We start from the raw sequence: 22,765 nt of genomic DNA on the forward strand, positions 1-22,765 counted from the left end.
GTGATGTTGAAAATCTTTTCATGTGCCTGTTGGCCATCTATATGTCTTCCTTAGAAAAATGTCTATTCAGATTCTTTGTCCATTTTTTATTTATTTATTTATTTATTTATTTATTTATTTATTTATTTATTTTTTAAATATATTTTATTGATTTTTTACAGAGATGAAGGTAGAGGGATAGAGAGCTAGAAACATCGATGAGAGAGAAACATCGATCAGCTGCCTCCTGCGTGCCCCCTACTGGGGACGTGCCCGCAACCAAGGTACATGCCCTTGACCGGAATCGAACCTGGGACCTTTCAGTCCACAGGCCGACGCTCTATCCACTGAGCCAAACTGGTTTCGGCCATTTTTTAAATCATTTTTGTTGTTGTAGTCTTGTAGGAGTTCTTTATATATTTTGGATATTAACCCTTACCAGAAATATCATTTGCAAATGTCTTCTAACATCGTTTTGTTTTGTTGGTCATTTTCTTTGTTGTACAGCTTTTCAGTTTGATGTAGTCCCATTTGTTTATTGTTTTCCCTTGCCTTTGGAGTCAAATTCATAAAACATCACTAAGACATTTTTAAATGGTTGGCAAAAAAGTTTAATTTTACATATATATTTTTTTCTTGGTCTTCATTTCTTTAAAAAAAGGAACTTTCATCACTATAGGTGTAGAAAAATTTTCCTTCTCCCCTTCTTTGGCTGGTCTAATAACTTAATTGACATAAGGCAAATTAACAGGAGAAAAATTTAAATTTGTATATACAGAAGCCCTATAAAACATGACGCAAAGAAGTGAACATAGCAGAAAGTTTTATTATCTTTTAGACAATGAAACAATCCACTTGTGAAGAATTGACAAGGCAGAGGGGCTTGTGCTAAGGGAAATAAATGGCGAGGAATTAACAAGGTTTATTTACAAAGCCCTTTCAGCCCTAAATTTCATGTCTCTGGTAGGATGAGGGTGCCTTCTACCCCCTGGTACAGGCAGGGTAACTTTATCATCCACTTTCAGAGGGGCAAAGGAGGGGCAGTCTCCTTTTTGCACCCGTTTCTCAAGTACCTTTAAACAAATGCCAACCCCGCATATTTTGGGGTGACATATTCTGAACCCCTACTATATCACCAGCCTGCATAGTTCTCCAACATCAGTAATATAAAAATTCTAATTTTATTTCAACATTTCAGTAATAGAAAAATTCTAACTTTATTTTAACATTTTATTGAATCTTTTCATGTTACACAACTTACTGAAAACATCAGTGAGATAAAAACAACATAAAAAGACACACCGAAATACACATACAGACAAAACACCTCTTCTAGTTGAGGTAATATTATATGAGTCATTGTCAAATCCCAAATTTTTGCTACTCTGCTATCCAACTTGGTAACATATTAGTGATTCTAAATGACTCAGAAGAAAGACATTACATTAGCGAGCAAAATGTACAACTACTTAGAAGAGAAAGCAGAAATGCCAAAGTTAAGATCACTGAAATTCTAGTGCAATGTGAAGTGTTACTAAGAGGATTTTATTTGCTTACGTATTATTGATTAAAAAAAAAACTAATTCAAACCTGCCTATCCTTTTAAGAGCTGAAAAAGTAGTCCTTTATGATAAAACACGGGAGTAAGCAAACTGAGGGCATGTGAAAAAGACCAGTATCAAAGCAGAATATTTTATTTTCTGAGCAGATCTATGAACACACTGAGAAATGTTGAAGCATTTGTGCCCAACAGGTAAAATGAATATTTTGTGCGTTTATAAGAAAGCCAGTACTAAAAAAGAGAGCTGTGAGTAGTCAGGTACATGAGTGAGACTTCTTACCTCTCCAGTTTTGTTTGTGTAAACAGTAACTAAGACATCACATTCCCCAATCCAGAGCCATTTTGAAATTGGCTGGTTTTTAACTATCTCATAGCATCTAGTGCTGAAAATTTAGAGGCTTGACTAAATTTGATAAATTTAGGAATTATTTTTCAAGGGTCCATAGAAAGGGTACCTTATGGTAAAGAAACTTATAAACAGATTTAGCAAATCAATGAACAAATTCACTAAACAAAGTAAGTTAATATTTATCATGTGTTTCAGTTTTTAATTCAATCGCTTTCTAGCTATCTGACTCAAATTAAGAACTCATATAATGTAGGGCAAGCATATCACACTTCATCTCCATGGCCAAAATCGATTATGTGTAAGGACCATTGGGCCTATGGATTCTCATTCATAATACTATCAACCCTTTGCACTCGCTTGCTTTTTTCTCGATTCCTTTATTCTAATGCTAACTGTGTCGAGTCACACTGGACATCCGAGTGCAAAAGGTTAATCATACTGAATTACAAATATTATTCTGAGCTATTATCACCTAAAGAAATGTAGTGCATGGATATTTGCTTTTGGCACCTATATACTAAAGAAATAGAGCTCTTTTAAAAAGGGAAAGAGCATGTCCAATGTTTATTTCACTTATTCCTCTCTAAATTCAGTTAAACTTATTTGGCCAGCATTTAAGTGCTTGAATTTTTAAGATTTTTATATTTCAACTAATTTGGAATGGGAGTAAAAAATATTAGTAGTTTGCATTAGCTGAGTGGTTCAGTTGGCTAGAGTGTTGTCCAGTACACCAAAAGGGCCAGGGCACATACCCAAGTTGCGAGTTTGATCGGATCAATGTTTCTCTCTCATCTCTCTCTCTCTTCTTTCCTCTCCCTCTAAAATCAATAAAAACATATCCTCAGGTGAGGAGTTAAAAAAAATTAGTATTTTAACTTGCTACATTTCAACTTTTTAGGCTAATTTCATTTTGTTTTGATGTTAATTTGTATACTTTTTCCAAAGAGACAGAAAATAAGACTAACCTTACTTGTGTGTGGTTCAAGCTATTAGTCTTGTAATGATTTCATAATGAAACAGTTATCCAACTGAATCTGCATGCTAACTTCCATCAAATAATCTTGAAATACCTAATTTTTAGCTAGGTAAAAGATCCCATATATTTCCACTAGTAAATACTTGATTCCATTCAGATTCTCTTCCAGAAATTTTCTGAAACTTGCAATTTTCAGAAGTTAACTCTTGCCTGAAACCATCTTCATTGATTATAATAAAAATGAAAGGATTTTTAGGAAGTCGACATATAAATATCTAACAATTTACTTAGTAGTTTAAAAGCAATGAATACAATTTAAATGCCATACGTTGGACAAAGTAAACCCTAATCTGAAGGAGTAACCATAAAATACAACATCTAATCAGTGGTGTTTAATTTTATTTTTCCTCTCTTGGTGAAATTTAAAAACATAAAACTTGTATGTTTTAGTAATTGGGGGAAAAAACCACCCACAAACATACAACACAGGATAGTAGACAGAGTTGCTACTTAAATACTGTTTCACACTTCTTGGATATCATTTTTGATTCCAACATTATTAATTACATCAAGTAACCACTTCTCTGATATTTAACAACTAAAATAAATCTATTTATAAATCTGGTTGGAAAATATAAGTGCAAAGTCATTGCACTTCAGTGTGCTACATGGCTCATAGTAAAACTGTGACCATTTACGGGAGGAAATGAAACTTTAAAATGTTTAATGATGGATCAGTCAAATGCATATCATTTTACTATACAAAGAACTTCATCCATTTAGGAACATACAATTTTTTTGCTTAGTATTTATTGAAATTTACCTCTTTACCTCATCCATAAAAAGTGAGGACAAACTTTCTTTAAAGTTTATATTTTTTCTTCAGTATTCATCCAAACAAGTTTAAGTAAAAGGCGTTAAGGAGAGACCTGCTTTTCCATTTATGTATATCTAGTTTGGAGTATGAAATTATAAACAAACCTGGAATAAAAACTGAAGACATTAATTTATGATAACTATACAGAAGGCAAGAGGCACAAATTCCCAGGTGAATTTTAATCACGTCTCCACTAAGACAAGTCATTCAGAAATGAAAGACAAGTGACATTCCTTTCAATACACAATTTCTAAATTTAGAAACAGTAATAGTTGTCATGATTATTTTATTTTCTATCTCTGTTAAGAGTGGCTCTAAAAACAGCCTGATGATTCACATAACTAGGTAAGCAAATCAAGCTTTATAAACATATGACGAATATCAAGTTGCTGGTACCGAAATGTTGCATTTGGATATAGACAAGTATGCTGTTTGCCTTAAATCTTTGGATACCTTGGCTTTTAATATTTTATTTTGATATTTAAGCAGAAAGTGTGTGACTTCATCTTATGCAATAAGCTGATCTAAGGGTGGAAAATTTGTTGAAAGGAAGGAAATTCCAAGTTTTGTATGTGAACATAAATGGCTTTATATAATATGCAGCCATTAAAACGTTATATAGGGATAATACAATTTAAAACTTCAACTCCTGATTACAGATTGCCAAATCTAATCCTTCTCATCATCACTGGTTACATATTTATTGCTTGAAGGTAAAGTATGACCTCTTGATACTACACATTAAGGATGACATACCAATATCAACCAAGAAGGTAAAATAAACATGTAATAAATATTAAAGTTAGATGGAATAAGTTCAGCTCTGTAAAATTTTGTTTTGTGTTTGCTGATAAATTTTTGCTTCTGCCCAAGATCATTTTTATTCAGTATGTGTGCTACACTAGCTAGAATTTAATTGATGAGTATTATTTTTATTGAGTTTTCAAATTTGTAATACTTTTGATCCCAAAGAGACCTATGCCTTAAGAAAAAAAAAAAAGTCAATATAACGAGCATGGGCTTTCTCTACCAGTTTCACTTCTAATCCATTTCCCCCCCAGTATTCACTTTTATCCCTCACAATTTCATAGCAAAGTGTCCAGATTGTGCCTTTTAGACTAATCGGGAACTTATATCTCAAACGCTATTTTGAAGAAGCGTAGAGTAAATGATTTTGGTTATCTGTAAGACAGCTGCATGCAGTGTGTACTGTATTATAACAGCACCAAACCCTTTATAAAAACCAAGCATTCCTTCCTCCTGCTTTATGGTATTGATACAGTCTCTCATTCCCTCATACTGTGTATTAATTGGAAGCACTTCATAGCCAAGGTCTGTATTGTCAATTATTGTGCGTGTTCCTTGAATGTGAAGGCGGTGCAAAACTGTTTCCAAAGGGTAAAGTATAACATCAGAGCAAAGACTGGCAGCAAAGTTAGCAATTAGTTCTGGAAAATAAGCATCCAGCATACTCTGCACTGGGCTAGTGCTATCAGCTGGGTGGCCGTAAGTCTTTCTCTTTAGAATTAGTAGGACGATCTTCTGAATGATGGAGCTGATGATGTAATGAAGAACCCCATGCAGCACCGTGGGGAAGATCAAGGAGAGAAGAGGAAGTAGTCGTTTGCTATGAGGCACTCCCAGGCCTATCACTCTTCCAATGCCTTCTTTAACACATTCCAAAATCCCAGTATTATCTCGAATTATCTCACTCTAAAATAAAAATGATGAAATGAGTGGAAGTTAATATTTGCTTATTTTGCCCTCCAAAAAGGGCTCTTTTTAGGTTCCTTTTAAATAGTAACTTGCTGACCAAAAAGGGAAAACATCAATAGTTTACAGACTTCAAATTTACCTAGGTGTTAGATTCTTTTTTTCAAATGAAATTTCATAAAAACAGATAGCAGTGAAGTGGGAGCTACTTTTATTGGAAAAGGAAAAGAGTAGGAGATGTGGGTGGGGACACACCTGGTTTCCCCGGCCTCAAGAAGCTCCTGAGAAATAATTTTGAAAAGCATTAACTCCAGGACACCAAAAGAGGTAGTATAGTGCTTAGACTTCTTACAAGTGGGTTTCAACCCTGCCTCCATTACTTACTGGTTATGTGACCATTGGCAAGTTATTTAACTTCTCCTAAGAGTCAGTTTACCATTCTCTAAAAATGCAATTAGTACCATCTACCTTTTATGCATAGAGTTGCTAGGAGTATTAAGTGAAAAAAGGCCTGAAAGCCAGGCCTTAGTCATTATCATCTGCAATGTCTCTGCCTATCTATAATTTTGAGGATATGTATAACAAAGTTTGTGATACAGGTCAGAATCATGGACAGGCAGAAAAGGAACAGCAAGAAGCCTATTTGGCTACAGTAATGACTGAAGAAGAGAAAGTATAAAATGAAGTTATAATGTAGTCAGGGGCCATACCATGCCACTGAGCAGACTCTGGCTTTTAGTCAGGTGGAAAAATCAGATGGAAAGGTAGCTGGTTTTAAGCAGAAGATGGACAAGATATAATATAGGTTAACACTGGCTATTGTGCAGAGGAAAACAAGAGGGCAGGCTGAGAAACCAGTTAAAAAGTTATTACATAATCCAGAAAGAGATGATAGACTACAAGGTAGTAATGGGAGGGAAGTGCGTTAGTTGTGCTTTTATCTTAAAACTACAGCCAATAGGAATTACTGGTGGATTGGATTTGGGTAGGAAGGAGAGAAGTCAAGGATAACCTCAAGATGTTGGCCAGAGGACGTGGAATAGCAATGCTTCTTACTGAGTTGGGAAATATGGATGGGGTAGCATTTTGGGGAGAAATCAAGAGTTCAGAAATGTTAAGGGGTAAACTTGGAGTTTACAATTTAGATGATAAAAAGCTCCAAGCTGGACATATAATTGTGTTTTCAGTAAATATAATACATTTAAAACCACAGACTAAAATCAGCTCACCTAGTCCATTTACCTATCTCTGATCCTTTCCCACTCTAGTTTATTTTTAATACAGCAGCGAAAGAGATCCTAATAAAGACATGCCAGAATCACTCTTTGGTTCAAATATACCAAAGACTTTCCATGCCCCTCAAAGTCAAGGCTAAATTATTACAATGACCTAAAATGTCCTTTATGATTTATCATCCTCTTACCTCTCAGAACTCATCTCCCTCTTGCTTAGTGAGCTTCAACTATACTGGCCTCCTTTTTGCTCCTCAAACACATGAAATACAGTCCCATCTCAGGACCTTTGCACTTGCTTTCCTTTTGCTTAGAATGTTCTTCTCCCAAATATCTATGCAGTTCATATGCTCAGATCTTTACTCAAACGTTACCTTCTCAGTAAGGCCTTTTCTGATTAAAAAAAAATAATAATAGCTGCTCCGCCCAACCCATTAATCTTATTTAATTTCCCTGCATTATTTTGTTCTCTTTAGCACTTAGCACCATCGAGTATACTTTACATTGATTTTGTTTATGTTTATCTTCCCCATAAAAATATAACTGCTATGAAGGCAGACCATTTTTGTCTGTTTTGTTTGCTGTTATATCCCCAAGGTCTATAATGGTGCCTGATATAGGTTGACACTCAATAACTATTTAATGATGTTTTTTAAAAAAAGAGCAGTTAAGGAAGATTAACTGAAAAGATAAAGTGAAGTTAATAAAAACCTTAATTGAATACTATACTGAAAAGTCTGAAATTGATTTTAGGAAGTTTGAGTCCGTGTGGATCCTTAATCAGCAAAAATATGGAAGAACTGAAAGTGAAGAACATTAATCTTACACTGATGTGGAATGCAGTGACTAGAACAGGGATTGTTAATGAAGACAACAGCTCACTAGGAAGCTCATATTTAAGGGATCAGGAGGTCTTCAGGAGATCTATGTATGAATGTGTATTTTTCAAGGGAAGAATGTTCTCAACGAGCTCCCAGGAGGGCAAAACCCTACTGGATGTGAAATAGGAAGAAAGAAGCTAACATAATAAACCGAGTATGTGATAAAGAAGGGATGAGAATGGTTGTCTTTCAGTGGAGAGAAACAGACAAATCTCAGTTACTTTTTGGAGTTAGAACTAAGAAGGCATAATGACTGCCTGGTTATGAGGGATGAAAGAAATATAAAAATCAAGACATTTCTAAAAACAAGAACTAAAGTTTAAAGTCTCTAGGGTGAAGATAACAATAGTACATTAATAAGAAAGGAGATGCTCGAAAGGAAGCTAATTTTCAGGGGAGTAAGACAAGATTGTTTTTATGAGCTGAGTCTTGAGGTGATAATGATTTAATTCACATATTAAAGATTAGAGTCAAAATGATTCATGAGAGTGAATGAGTTCTCCAGGATGGTGAATACAGGATAAAAGCAGACAGGGTCAAGGACTGTGTCTGAGAGTATGGTAGAACAGATGGCAAAGAAGTTACTTAAAGAAGAGGAAGATGTGCAAGAGGAGAAACTTAAGGAGACATAAAAAGACTTCTAGAAAATCAGACAAAAGAAATCAAAATGAGGCAATTAGCAGGTAGAACCTGGAGCAGGAAAAAGAGGGTTAGATACTGGGTTAATAAGCAAACAAACATAGTGAGCTGGGCACTTTATATAAGTAACTCAATTTTTACAACCCAGTTATTAAATTACTGTTCCCATTTTATGAGTGAGAAAGTTAAGATTTAGAAAGGTTAAGATATTTGTTTAAAGTCACAGATCTAAACAGACTTGTGATTCTGATCAACTTGTTTCCGCCACTATATCCTGCTGCTTGTTTTTTCTTAAACAATCAGCTTCCTGCTGTTTTTCCCATATCTATGAGAATATCTCATAGAGTAGTAACTGTAAGCTGCAGTCCCAAAGGTGATACCATTTATTTAATGCAATGCCAAGTGCAAAAGCAGAGAAAAGTGTACTTGAGTAGCAAGATGTTAACTTATGTTCACTAAGTCAATTCTAATAAATAAATAATCAGCGATGGGGCCAATAAAGCAATTACGTGGAAAAGAGTAATTTGAAGAGAAAAGGCTGATCCACTGAGGTTTTTATAGAGAAGAAATTCATACATATTGAAGAAAAATAATATGCTAGAGGATGTGATGATGGAGATGGCAGATAGGTGATGCACAATTAGTTGGATTTTGTGTATAGGTGAAGTTAAACTATCTTCATCTGACAGTTTTAAGTGTAAGAATCCAATGGTGAAAAAAATCTATGAATTTGATGTACTTGAGCGCCACCCTGTGGTTAGAATAAAACAACTTAAAAAACTAGCAGGAGATTGCTTTAGCTTTGTAGCACTTACCACACCATAGTATCAAATGTTCCTTAAAAGGCCTATTTAATAAGAATGCTGTTAATAAACTACTATGCAGACTACCTTCTCACTGTTAGGATGATTATCATGTTTCATGCTTAATTTATTGACCTCTGATAAGCCATAATCATTCTGAGTTTTATCTTAAAATTTTGAAAAAACATACACACAACCCTTTGGATTTTTTGTATTCCATAGGCTGAATTCTAAGATATCTGAATAAAGAGTATACAGCTGTCTACAGAAGGGATAAAATAAATTAAAACTAAAAGTGTGAAGTAGGTTTGAAAAGAAAATACCGTATACTTATCAGGAAAGCGCTAGTATATAATCTTTGATATGTGTGTATTTGCAAAATAAAATTTTAAAAGGATACTGTTTTAAATTTCTCTGTTATAAAATCAGGCATAAATAATACATTTAATATTCCAAAATACTATTAAGTAAAAAATGACCATAAAAAATAGCTCACCTGTACTGTTTCAATCAGACTTGCTGAATAAAAAGGCATTGCCACTATATAAGTTAGGCTGTAGAAATTAAAACAAACATCAGCTTATTGAAACAAGATGCTTATATTAAATCTTTTAATATCTACTTTAATGTATCAACATAATTCTACTTTAATGTATCAATAAGCCTGAGTGATATTTGTAAGGTTTTCAACTATTAATACCTATAGCCTAAAGATACTTCAGAGACCTGTAACAGAAGATCTTTATTCAACAATTAGAAATGAAACATTAAGTATTAATAATAACACAGGGACAGCCTGCAAAGAACATAGATTTTATTTTAAAGCAGTATGAAATGTAGGCTCGTTTGAGTCATTGTTTGGACCTCTACCTGCACATAGGTAATGAAGCCTGTAACTCTGACACTTAAAATATAGGGTGTGGGATCCATTCTATTGCTTGCCTTCTCAGTGATATCTGAACAAGTTCTGCTATTATCCATTCCCAGATTTCCCACCCAGCAGAGTTAAGCCAGTCTTCAATGGTAAGTGAAGTCCCTTTTATTATTAAAAAACAATATTGTACAGCTTTGCAAAGTTGTTTCCTACCACTAATATTAGACAGAGTAATATTACAACTTTGCAAGCCTGCAAAATATAGTTATTAAAATAATATCAAGGTGGGACTTACCTAACCCTATGGGCCAGGTCCTGGCAAGTAGTGGTTTTCAAGGTGAATGGAACATCACTAAGTAATAATGTGCTAGAATGCCCCACAAAGGGAGCCAGCAAGCTGGGGGGGTTTCCAATTCACAATCTTCAAAAAAAATTAAAAAGTGAAGAGTAAAATTCTAATCTACCAAAATGGTCAGTGTTGTAAAATCACTAAGTGCCTTCAGGACTACGTTTTTTAGTTTGCTCATCACCATACAAATAAATTTGTTATCTCTGCTTAATAATAAAATAATAATAATAATTTTCTTGGCAACTTGTGTTTAAAAAGTTGAGGACCTCTGCTAACTTCCTAAGAACACAAAGAAAAATTAGGTTGTGATTTCACCCTTTCAAATTAGAAAGTTTATTTTAAAGATAATATATATTTCAGGATTTTTATTCCTAAACCCTCTTACTTGTCCTTTGAACTTCTAGTCCCTTAAATATTTCATTGCTCTAATTTCCTTCAGTATAGTTATTTAATGATTTTTTTCAGTTATAGTGCTATAAAAATTAATAGAAATTTTCAATATAAATTTCACTTACGATTTCAGCAGAAGGTGTTCTCCTATTTGTTTAGGATTCCACTTATGTGAAACCTCCCTAAAAAATAAAAATAAATTTAAGTAAAACAAAAGCCATGTTACTTAAAACATCTTGAATTAGCCCAACTTGCAAAAAGGTAATCAAGTTTTAATTTTAAAAAATCTGTAGGAGAAATATATTCTAGTGGAAAACATGTTCCTTTCTGGGACACATTTTAAACAATTGCAGTGGTTTGAAAAGAAAAACAACGTGCAAGGTATTTTTGTATCAGCTGACAGAGGAGGAAGTTATAACTGATTACAAAAATGAACATGAGAAATTAAAGGAGATATAAAAGTGCTAGGTTGAGCCCTGGCTGGTTTGGTTCAGTGGATAGAGAGTTGGCCTTTGGACTTAAGGGCTCCCTCTGGGGCACATACCTGGGTTGCAGGCTCAGTCCCCAGTAGGGGGCGTGCAGGAGGCAGCCGATCAATGATTCTCTCCCCCCTCTCATTGATGGTTCTCTCCCCCCCCCCCTCCCTTATCTCTGAAATCAATAAAAATATATATTTTTAAAAAGGATAGGTTGAGTAAAAAAGAATGGGTGGGAAAGGGAAAAGGTAACAAGGAATAGGATAAAAGGGAGAAATAAAGCTTTAAAAAGTATGTAAGAATGGGAATAAAAAACAACGAACAAAATGAAGTAACTATATGCAGAATAATGTTAGTAGTAAAACAAGGGCTCTAAACCCTGGTCTCTGACGTGAAGTCTGCTTCTGCCCCTGCTCCCTCTCATCTCATCTGATACAAGAAGGAATCCTGTGAGAGCAGCAGAGCAGGTGTTGTTGCGTTTGTTTTACTTTGAGAAAATAAAAGTCAAAAAGGTCACAGGGTCATGTGCAAAGGACACAGAAAAAACGCTAGATCTGGAACCAAGATCTAGCACTGGGTGTTTTCTGATATTTAGGTTACCTTTGGAAACGAGGAAAGAGGAGAAAAAGAAGAGAGGCAAGCTGAAAGAAGAACAAAAAAGGAAAAAGTTGTATCAAGAGAAAAGTAAAAAAAGAGAAAGAATATGGAGAGCAAAAGGAAGAGTAAATGAAGAGTCAGACAATGGGGATTGAAGGGGAGAAGAAGGAGGAGGAAGGGAGAGGGAGAATAGCAAAGAAAGGAGGGTGTAAAATAAAGAGGAGACTAGCTACTATCAGTTCCCCTGATAAAACTGACACTCACTGCACAATAGCCACAGCAGGAAACTGAGAAAAACATTTTCTATCTCAAGTAAGTGAATATAAGAAACATAAGGAGATAAAGGAATAAATATATTTTACATTAAAAAGGCAAAGATAATTAATCACTAATAATGTAAGTGCTCTAAAAACAGACTCAGTACAATTATAGCACGGGTGGTATGTGAACTTTCCTACATTTTTCTAAGAGACTGAGAGGTCTGCAGAGAAATTTTTAGACAATAGAATAATCTTCTCTGATTTATAAGACCCTAGAGAACCTTCTGGGTCACATTCTGATTAATACTAGAATACTATAGGCCTGAACAACCACAGAAAAATAGAGCTGAAATGATATTTAATGATTACGATGAAAAATGCAAAAAAAAAATTAGGCCTCTCATCTTACTGACAGTGTCTTTGTGATTATAAAACAAAATATGCTACGTGGTTTGCCAATCATCTGGGCACTATTACTCTTTTCAAGGCCATTATGATACTGATTTGAAGCATGAAACTGTTATTAACATTATGGACAGATGGGTCTGTGGCCTGTTTCTGAAAGGACAGGACCACCTTCCCTTTGAATACAAAACTAATTATTAAGGTAAGATTATTAAGGTAAAAGAGAGAAAAATAAAATTTAGAATCAATTATAAAAAATTAAGACTTTTTTCCTTGTATCTATTCTCTACTCTTTTATAAAATGAGTAAAACTTATTGCCACAGCTCTAGAAATTTAAATTAGCACATTAAAGTGCTTCAGGAAAGAGGGTAGTATAGAAATCTACTTGTGATTAAACCTTTTTATATTTCATTATTAAATATCAAAACCTGTGTTAAATACATTTAAATCAGTTTTCACAAGCAAAAACTACCCTTCAAACAAGCAACAAAATTGAGAGAAGTGACTTGTTTTTTCTCAAAATAGTTTTCTAATTGATAGTGTCTTAATGCATAATCTACACAAAAGAGAATTTTTATTTTTTTCTGTTTTTTAAAATAATTCTTTATTGTTGAAAGTATTACCTATGTTTTCTTCCCTCCCCATTGATTCTCTCCAGCTTGCCCCATCCCCCTCCTCCCCATTGTCTAAATAACTCTATAGTTAAGTAGTCTTTAATTTCCATTGTCTCTCATTTCACATGCTCAAATAGCTTCCCTCTTAAAAAAATCTTCCCTCAACCCAACCCAAACCTCTCATCTTCAGCTACTTTTTTTCATCCCTCATCACAGCCAACTTTCTAAACTTGCTATTTCCATGTCCTAACTTCCCACTCACCTCTAAATGCACTCCAATTTGGTTTCTACCCAAATATTCCAACAAAAATAGTTCTTGCCAAGGTTCCCATGACCTTCATGACACTAAGTCCAATGCAGTTTTTAATTGGCAACTTGTTTGTCCTTTCAGCAGCCATCAGGCACTCGTATTCTTTCCACTTGATAGACGAATATACATACCTAATACATAATCTACACAAAAACAAGTGTCATTTTATTATTGACACTGTTCCTAACCCTTTAATACTCTCACAGAACCATATTCTTTTTCTTCCGCAACCATCTCAATTGGTACTTAGTTATTCATTAGTGGGATTATTTTACTTAATGTATGTCCCTTATACTAGACCTAAGGTACCTTTTGTTTCTTCTTCTCATTGTATACCTGATTTCTAGTACAGGACCTAGAACATAGTAGGTGCTCAGGAAATATTAGTAAGTTAAGTAAATAAGTTAGTTAATGAGTGGGACTTATTACCAAAATTATCCAGATAAAATACAACAAAGATAACCTCTCATGTCTTCCTAAATATGATTCAAAATGTCCACATAATCTGATGTGTCTGTATATCTCCAGAATGAGAAAGGTTGATAAAATTCTGTGCCTTCCCATTTCTTTTTTCCTTCTCCTCAACCTGGAGTGAAAGTTACTACTTCACTTGTGCTTTAGAGAAGTGTCATTACTTGCCTAAGTTCCCAGAACTAAAAAGTGGTGTAGGCAAGACCAATGGTGTCTGACTGCAAATGCAGAATTCTTTACATTTTACCATACAGAAATTCCTGAAATTTGTTAAATTTTTATAAAATTTTGTGTTTCTGGCAGGACTTCAACAACATTTGATGACAAGTACTAACTTTTCATTTTATCCTGTGATATAAAAAGCAATAGGGTGAATAAAGTTAGCCAACATCATAAATTCAGATTTTTAAAGTAGATGGGAAACTTGTCGCTGGCTAAATGTTTTGTTTTGTTTATAACATTTAGCAAAGCTGTTTTAAAAGAACTTCAAGACCTTCAAGACTATACAGTCCTTTGAAAGCAAACACTGGCAAAAAGCCTACTATTAGTCTCGCCTGTCTTCATTTTCTTCCCTATAAAAGACTGAATCCCAAGTTTGAGATGTCAGTTGGCTGTACGTGCAACTACCCCACTTCCTTGTCAACCCCAAAAATTTACCTACCAGGGGCCACCTTTGGATCAACAAAAAAATTTTTTTTACACTGTACTAGGATAGAATGAACCACCTCAGTAGCTTCTGAGGCTAATACATTTCTATCACTATAATTACATTAGCAAACCATTCAAAATCTTTAATGCTGTCTCTGGAATCTAGTGTTGATAGGGGAAAATCACAGATTCCTACCAAATAGCACTTATACAAATTTATGCTTTCCAATATTACCTATTAACATTCCTTTCATATATTCCTAGTAAGGTTCCCCTTCTGTTACACATAGTAGCTGTGACTGTCCCAAACATACACAGTCGAACGTGGTTCTCGAATGTTTCCCATCTTGAACAATTCACTTCTCAAACCAACAGCCCTTTCATGACGATACCTATGTGATCAGTCACTGATCTCTCAGGTGACGAAGGAGAGAATGCGTGAGTATAAGTCATTTTACTGCAAAACCTCACATTAACGTCTCAGGAAATTATGCTGTGAATATTTTTTTGTTGTTGTTGCTGCTTATCATTATGAAATTTTTCATTTCTTTTTTGTTAAAATTTCACTTACATTTAATGTCCTTTTTGTTTTTAAAGTGTTTACTTACAGATTAAACAGTAATTAAATATGTAATGTATATAAGAAAGGTTAAAACAGGGAATCATTTGGGGGTCTGGAACAGATTAATTCGATTTACATTATTTCTAATGGGAAAACATGGTTCAGTTTTCTAACAGCCTTCAGGAACATATTAAGTTTGAGAACCTAGGTTACTCATTCTTTTCATGCTTTTCCTCATTCTTCTTTCACCTAATGACCTTGTATCCTGTTCCAGGGAGAAAACAGGTGCAGAAATAAGTTTACCCAATTTCTCTACCCTCTCCCTCCAAATATATCTAACAATTCCAATTCACCTCTCTTGGCTTCGATGACACTATTGTCCTACAGTATGCTGCTATTTTCGATGAGTTTTGTGATCATCTTCTATTACTCCCCTCAATTACCTCTCCTAATACACACACAGGTATGGCACACACATGTGCACTCACACATTGCCCAGGATTCTGTGTTTGGTCCACTTTCTGTCACTTAGTCTACATTATCACCTTCAGAAATTCATCCATCCTAATGTTTCAACTGCTACTTTTATACCACTACATTCAAAGCTATGCCTTCAGCTTCAAACATTTTCAAAGACTCTGACCCACGGTTCCAACTACTTATTAGACATGTTCCCCCTAGATGTCTTGCAGAAATCTCAAACATCATCTATTGAAGGTTAAATTCCTTATCTTTTTCCCCCATTCCAACTTATTCTCCTTCATGAATTCTTCAACTTGATTCCAATCTAGAAATCTCAGTCACTGATGACAATTCACTCTCCATATGCCCATTCCCAATATAGCACCAGTTATCAAATATACTTTAGAAATGTCTCTCCAGCTCATCGTTTTCTATTCTATTCCACAGTTTAAACCCTTCTCAATCTGGCCTAGATTACTGACAGTTCTACACAAGTCTCAGTCTACACCAGTCTTTTTTTTTTTTTACACTATCACTTGAATATTATCCTTGATCAAATCACCCATGTTAACAAAAAGAAACAACAAAAACACCTTCGATTCCCAATCCCACAGAGAATAAAACCTAAATCCCTTACAAAGGCATTGCCATGCTTCAGTTTAACCCCTTAACCCCTTTTCCTTCTCTTCCACTCCATACATGCCCACTATTCTTAGCACAAGACCCTTATTACCCAGACGTTCCAACCTCCAATGGGCATGCTGTCACCTCTACTCTGAATCCTCTCCTTCTCTGCCAAGTCAATTCCTGCCCATAAATCAAGACTTAGCTCAGATTTCAGTTCTTTTCTGAAATCCTAACAATAACTCTATGCAAAGTGTCCCCTGGGCTCTGAAAGGGGTTTAATTATAGCACATATAATGATGTACTGTAATTTGTTTACATGTGTCTCCTTCATCAACTAGCGACTTAAAGAGCAGGAATTGCTCACATAATTATGTTTATTCCTTAACTGATAGTTGCTGACACATAGCAGCAGGAGCTGAAAGACATATTTCAATAGATACTATACCAGGAAGCATTTTCTTTATCATATACTAATTCAATAAGAGAGCAATTAAATTTATTTTGTTTCTTCTCTTAGCTACTTCAGGCAAGTCAAGTTTTTAAATTCAAGGTATTATTAGAAACTACTATATTTTGCTATATTTTTAATATGACATTAATATTGAGAAAATGCCAAAAAGGTACCTTGGTAAAGGTGTGAATTCACTAATTATTCCTTCTGCTCCAAGTGTGACTCCCTGGACAATAAATGTACTTCCCATTCCTTTCCAAAGGGCCCTCGGTCCCTACAATAAACAAAATTTATTGTTATTTTTGTTAATTGCTAAATAAGAAACAACAAAAAAAGGGACTTAATAAAACTTGATATTGAATGTTCACTGATATTTCCAATGAGACATTATTTAAAAGGACATTTTAGTGGAAAACTACAACTAAATTAATTTCTAATATTATTTTAATATTTGTTGGTAGCCTACGTTTAGGCCAAGATGAACATTCCAATTAATTGAGTATCTCTAATACTGATTAAATACCCCTAATATTTAATTAATTTTGGCAAAGGTGTAAATTCACTGATTATTCAGTGACACCAAAAAGATGCCATAATCATGTTACCTTAGTTTTAGTACAAGAGTTAAGATATTTTTATTAACTAAATTATAAGAAATTACTGTTGCTTTAATTATTACTAAGGCAAAATGACACATAAATAATTTTAATAAAATCTATATACTAATTCTCACCTGAGTTTTGTTGAAGCTGTACATAATATTGATGACTGTAAATGGAGTGAGATGATAATGCCGAGCATGGTAATTAACCTGTAAAAAATATTTTTCATAATTATTTTCTATTATTGTTTTGTAAGAAATAACGAGGGTATGAAAGAAATACTGTGGAGTCACATTATAAACGAAAGTTCAATTCTAAAGTCAGCATAAATTACACATAAGCAAAGCAAAATTACTCTTAAAAGTGCTTTAAAAAACTTATTAAAAGTAAAATACATATGGTTATATAAATACAATCCTGAAGACCAATGCACAATATACACAATAATATAGCATATGTAATATGGTTTGATATTTCTGTTTCCTTAAACAGTTAAATTACATTTAGTGTGGCAGAGCATTCAGGAACCACAAAGAACTCAGGGAACAGAAGTTATATGTCTCCCAATGGCTAGTGTTTTTCTAACTATAAGCTATAAACAATTAGTAAATCATAAAATCAGTAAAGGGGGTCGGAACCAATACTTAAGTGAAATAATTTTTTTAAAGTATTAGGATGCAGCACATATTCCAGTCCCTTCTCATTGGGATGTGGAGACACTCAACCACTGAGCCACTGTGGCTGGGCTGTTCTGTACTTCAAATCAGGGTTGGGATTATATCATAGGAAGTATATTTACCTGACATTGGCGGCGTAGAACAATGCAAGGATGAGCCAGTACATTTTCTGTAAAGAGACTATATAAGAATAATTTATAAATATATGTAATATAGCTAAAATTTAATTTATAACATGTATGTATCCAAAATCAGTTTTGTTTGAAGAGCCATGAATTATTTTGTTTCCCATTCTTAAAATAAAATAAAAACAATTTAAAAATATCATGTTTGCAAAACACTGTACCAGTAACAAAATTCAATATGAAAAGAATTAAAGCCAGATTTGGAAACTGATAATCAAGGGAAACAATATATAATACTAACATGTATAATATAAAGATGAAACTACATTTCTGTATACCTAATATGGGTAACTCCTTTCCTAGACAATTTAAATGCCCCTTTCAATTCTTTCAGATGTCTTATGCACAAAGTTCCTATCAGAAGAGCCATCTATTTTTCATGAATCTCATTCTATAAATTTTGTTTTTGATGTACTTTGCACTTGTTATAGGGATTTCAATGATCATGGTAATTGACTAGTATTTTAGGCACAAAATAGTTCTCAAAATATTCCCCACAAACTAATTACAACTGTGGCTTAAATACTAACAGTAACACATGCCTGCTTGGGTATGCACACATCTACACACACTCACATATATGTGGATGCAAATATATATACATATATATGCCTAAGCGACTGTCCGACTGGTAGCTATGACACGTAATGACCACCAGGGGGCAGATGCTCAATGCAGGAGCTGCCAAGCTGTGGTGACTTGGCAGCTGCGGTTCTCAGGTGATGCACCCAGAACCAGAGAGGAGGAAGCCCGATTCCGGGCTGCGTCACCTGAGAACCGCCCTCTCCCAATCTGGGACCCCTCAGGGTATGTCAGAGAGCCGGTTTCTGCCCGATCCCCACAGGCCAGGCCAAGAGACCCACCGGTGCATTATTGGGGCCAGGGAAGGACCATGGGAGGGCTCCAGGGCGTGTCCAGCCCATCTTGCCCGATTAGGGCCAGCCAGCCAGCTGTGGAAGGACTGCAGGAGGTTGGCCCGCCAGGATGGGACCAGGGGAGGGCTCCAGAGTGTGTCTGGCCCATCTCATCCAGTCCCGATTGGCCAGACCCCAGCAGCAAGCTAATCTACAGGTTAGAGCGTCTGCCACCTGGTGGTCAGTGCGCGTCATAGCAACTAGTCGAATGGTTGAACAAAAGGTCAGACACTTAGCATATTAGGCTTTTATTATATAGGATGATAATGACTTGAAAGTATAAACGGTGAGGCTGAAGAAAAATTAACTATAGCACAAGGAAAACGTTAATACACAAATTTTATTTCTATTGACATTAACATCCTCAAGTTTAATCATACAAATAAGATAATTTTTTCTTGTTTAAAACAATGACTTATGTTAACATATGTCAGCCTTTGTGCAATTCCAGTATTTTTGAAACAGTATTCACTAAAGGTCACATAAATCAAGACTAGAGGTTTTTCTAATACAAAATAATCATTAAAAATAAAAATGATGCTCATTAAATGCTGATTATAACTGAAACCTAGACTCCATGTTGCTAAATATCTTGTTATAATTCAATTTTTAAAAAAGATTCAATGTAAAATGACTTGGTTTTTGGAGGAGAAGAATTAAGATTAGAATTGATTTATTCTTTGGATAGATACATATGAAAGGTGTTAACAATATTCCTTACAAAATTATTTTGTGATTATAAAATTTAATGACTATTCTCTATCCTTACTGGGGGGAAAAATTAAACTTATAAATTTTAAATAATTTTTTCTGCAAAATATTATTTAATATTTAATCTACTGCTACAAAGAATCAATCTAAAGGGAACACTACTAATCATTTATTATAACATTAAAAACTATAAATAGAAATTAAAATTATTTAGATAAAACATTACCTTGCAAGTCCAATACCAAATCCAGCAAATCTACTCAACTGTTCTAAAATAGAAGAAATAAGATTACTCATAACCAATACTTAGATTTACTGCAAAAACAACAAAAAATATTTTCTTTTATTAACACGATATTCATGTAAACTCCAGGTCCCCAAGTCAAATTCTGATATGGGCCAGGGAAGTCATTTGAATGAGTGAAGAACTCTGTTGGGCTTGTGGCAAGTTGTAAGGCACAACTGCTCTTCAGCTCCAATTCATTGTTGCAATGTGGGACTGTGGGCTCAGGGTTGGTTTCTAAGCTGTGATTTTTCTAAAAAAAAAATAAATATTTTTATGTAGTATCTTTCAATAAAAAAGATTGGTAACTATTTTAAAACATTGTGTGGGCCAAATCAAACATATCTGCAGGTAGAATCTATGTGCTATCAGTTTGTAACTTCTGACTGCAAACAACATACAATTTTTTCTGTAGAAAGCTCTGATACGTACACCAACAACTTTACCTCCCATATTGTAAAATTAGTCATTCGCTGTTAGTGGTAGAGAGTATTTATGTTAAACCAACAGTCACAAGTAAAACACCACGAAATTATTAAATTGAAAGAATAATCAAAACGGGCAATAAAGGGCTCTCAATCTCTTTTCTCTCTCTCCTCTCTTGTCCCATCTCCTCCATCTCTCTCATCTCTGCTCTTTTAAATGAAGCAACGCCCGATTTCATTACAGTCAGAACAAGGCCATGCAAACATGTCCCTGAGGACATTATTTGGTTCACCCTTATTTTGGAAAACGTACAAGCGAGAGAGCTTTTCTTTGCCCAAGTGAAGGCATTTTCCTCCTTTCAGTTCTTTCCCCTTTTTGTGTGTCCCGATCATCCCCTAATAGTAACAGAAAATACCATATTTTCTGGAAGGTATTAGGAAGGTTTAATATTGTTAACTGTATAATGCTCTCAGGCTTCTATCCACCTTGCAAAGTAGACTCACCAGCCTCTTACTGCTGCTAAAAAAACAACAGCCCTAGTTACATTAAGAGCTCTTCCTCATTGTAACCATCAACGCATAAATTATGAAAAAATAATCTAAACTTTACTGCCTAAGAATGTAACTATGTAGCAAGTATATATGCATTTTGAATTATTTCATTTAAATTTTCCAGTACTCCTCTTGGGACCAACAGAAAGAAAACCAGACAGAGTGAACAAGCTAATTGCATGACACTAAATCACTGGCCCCCCTCCACATCATTTGCTCATCATACTGCATTTAAAGTCTATTCCTCCTAGTTATCCCAAATCAAATAAATCTTATTATACCTACAAGTCAAAATAGAAGAAATGAGGATAAAATCGATGTTTAAAATATACTTATATTTTATATTCAATGATAAATATACTTAAATTTATATTTAATATAATCTACTATTCTAACAATTTCAGGAGAATGGGAAGAGGGTGCCATTATTTCCATTTTATGAGTAAAAAAAGTTGCTGAGGATATCTAAATTACAAGTATTGCAATTAAGACAGGTCTTCTGACAATCCTTTGGAAAAGAATTATGTCTTGAATTTAAAGTCTTATCTTGAAACTGTATCAGTGATTTTTGCTTGTTAGTGGAATTTTTGGGTCAGGAAAAAAAAAAAGCAGTAGGTGGGTATATTTCTCAATTCCATAAATCTTTACAGAGTTCCCATGGGATACATGAATTTAGGATCTATAATTTATGTAAGTAGAAAGTGCTACTTCAGCCCATTAAAAATAAGAAAGAATAAAATTAGAACTTCTCTGTGTATTTCAAGTGAATCATTTAATATGAGTGAGGCTCAATTTGATATTACCATTAAGTTTTAACAGAAGAAAATGGGAAAGTATAAACATTTTCTCTTCTACCAAAAAGGGGTTTGATGCCAGGGGGTATTTTGGGATTTAGAAAACAGACTCAACTCCTATAATTAAAAGGGGGAAAGGAAGGAAACAAATATTTTTAGCCTACTATGTGCTCCACAGTGTACTGTGCATTCTTATTTAACCCTTAAAAAACCCTGACATTCTTCTATCCACATTAAAAATGAGAAAACTGAGGGCTCACAGACGTTTACACAGTTTCTGAGCTTTTAATATTGGTAGAGCCAGGTTTGAGCCCAAGCCTGTCCATGCTGAAAAAACAAAAACAAAAAAACCTCTGCAGAACACAAAGCTACAATTAATCACATCAAGTAAATACAGTGGCCACTTAATTAGCTAAGACAGGTGTCTTTTTTTTTTTTGGAAGTCATCCCGGAGAAAACATTTGTTATGTGAGGAAGAGAGAGGAGGCCCACTTCAAGGGCAGAGGACACGGGGAGGGCGCTGGGTGTGGCACGCGATTAGACCCAGAGGCCCCGAAGGCGGGACCCTCAGCGCGGCGTCTGGGGTCCGCAGGCCGCCGCCCCGCCAGTCCCCTCACCCGGGCCTGGCTCCCGGCGTCCCTCACCCGTGCTCGGCCCCGCGGGCACGCCGCTGCCGCCGCCGCCGCTGCTGCCGCCGGGCAAGGGCTCCTCGGCGGGGCCCTCGGGGGTGGAGGGGGCGGGCACGCCATAGGGCGGGCTCTTCTCGCCCCAGTGCAGGTTGCGGCTCCCGGGGATGTCTGGGGGAGTGGTCACCCAGTGGCCCAGCTCCGGCCCGGAGCTGAAGGACCTTGCAGGGAAGGCCACGCCAAAGCCGCGCTCATCCCGCGCACTCCCGCGATAGCCCAAGCCATCGAACCCGTCCGGGCGCCGCGGATGCATCGCAGACGGGGCAGGACGAGGCGAGCCCTCTGGAGCCCACCACGACTGGGGCCGCGGCGACCTCGGGCCGCACGGTTTTCCCTCCACCTCCTCTTCCTCTTCCTCCACTGCCGCCGCCGCCGCCGCCGCCACCGCGTCCGGAGAAACTGACAACCGGAAGTCACGCTGACAACCCG

General features: G+C 35.5%; 1 protein-coding gene across 2 annotated transcripts; it reads right to left on the minus strand.

Moving 5' to 3' along the window:
* Positions 1-4,665: 4,665 nt before the first annotated feature.
* Positions 4,666-22,756, minus strand: SLC25A46 (solute carrier family 25 member 46). Of its 2 annotated transcripts, none has more exons than XM_079794191.1 (8): positions 22,295-22,756; positions 19,823-19,865; positions 17,909-17,966; positions 17,241-17,318; positions 16,681-16,781; positions 10,749-10,805; positions 9,507-9,564; positions 4,666-5,455 (listed from the first exon to the last, which is right to left on the minus strand). In XM_079794191.1, exons 1-8 carry the CDS (start codon positions 22,587-22,589, stop codon positions 4,880-4,882), a joined length of 1,266 nt encoding a protein of 421 aa, XP_079650317.1. In that variant the 5' UTR covers positions 22,590-22,756; the 3' UTR covers positions 4,666-4,879. The 2 variants fall into 2 exon arrangements, with proteins under 2 accessions (XP_079650317.1, XP_079650316.1); XM_079794190.1 differs by having other exon boundaries at positions 22,268-22,756.
* Positions 22,757-22,765: the final 9 nt, after the last annotated feature.

This window comes from Cnephaeus nilssonii (genome assembly GCF_951640355.1).
Source record: "Cnephaeus nilssonii genome assembly, chromosome: 2".
Taxonomy (NCBI): domain Eukaryota; kingdom Metazoa; phylum Chordata; class Mammalia; order Chiroptera; family Vespertilionidae; genus Cnephaeus; species Cnephaeus nilssonii.

What these genes read in the sequence shown, in the direction of transcription:
- SLC25A46 (XM_079794190.1), bottom strand. Translation starts at nt 22,589, where the DNA reads ATGCATCCGCGGCGCCCGGACGGGTTCGATGGCTTGGGCTATCGCGGG. An exon ending in ACAGCTTCAACAAAACTCAG is followed by an intron (nt 16,782 to 17,240) that starts GTGAGAATTAGT and finishes TGTTTATTGTAG; the next exon opens with GGACCGAGGGCCCTTTGGAA. An exon ending in GTCTGATTGAAACAGTACAG is followed by an intron (nt 5,456 to 9,506) that starts GTGAGCTATTTT and finishes TTTTTATTTTAG; the next exon opens with AGTGAGATAATTCGAGATAA.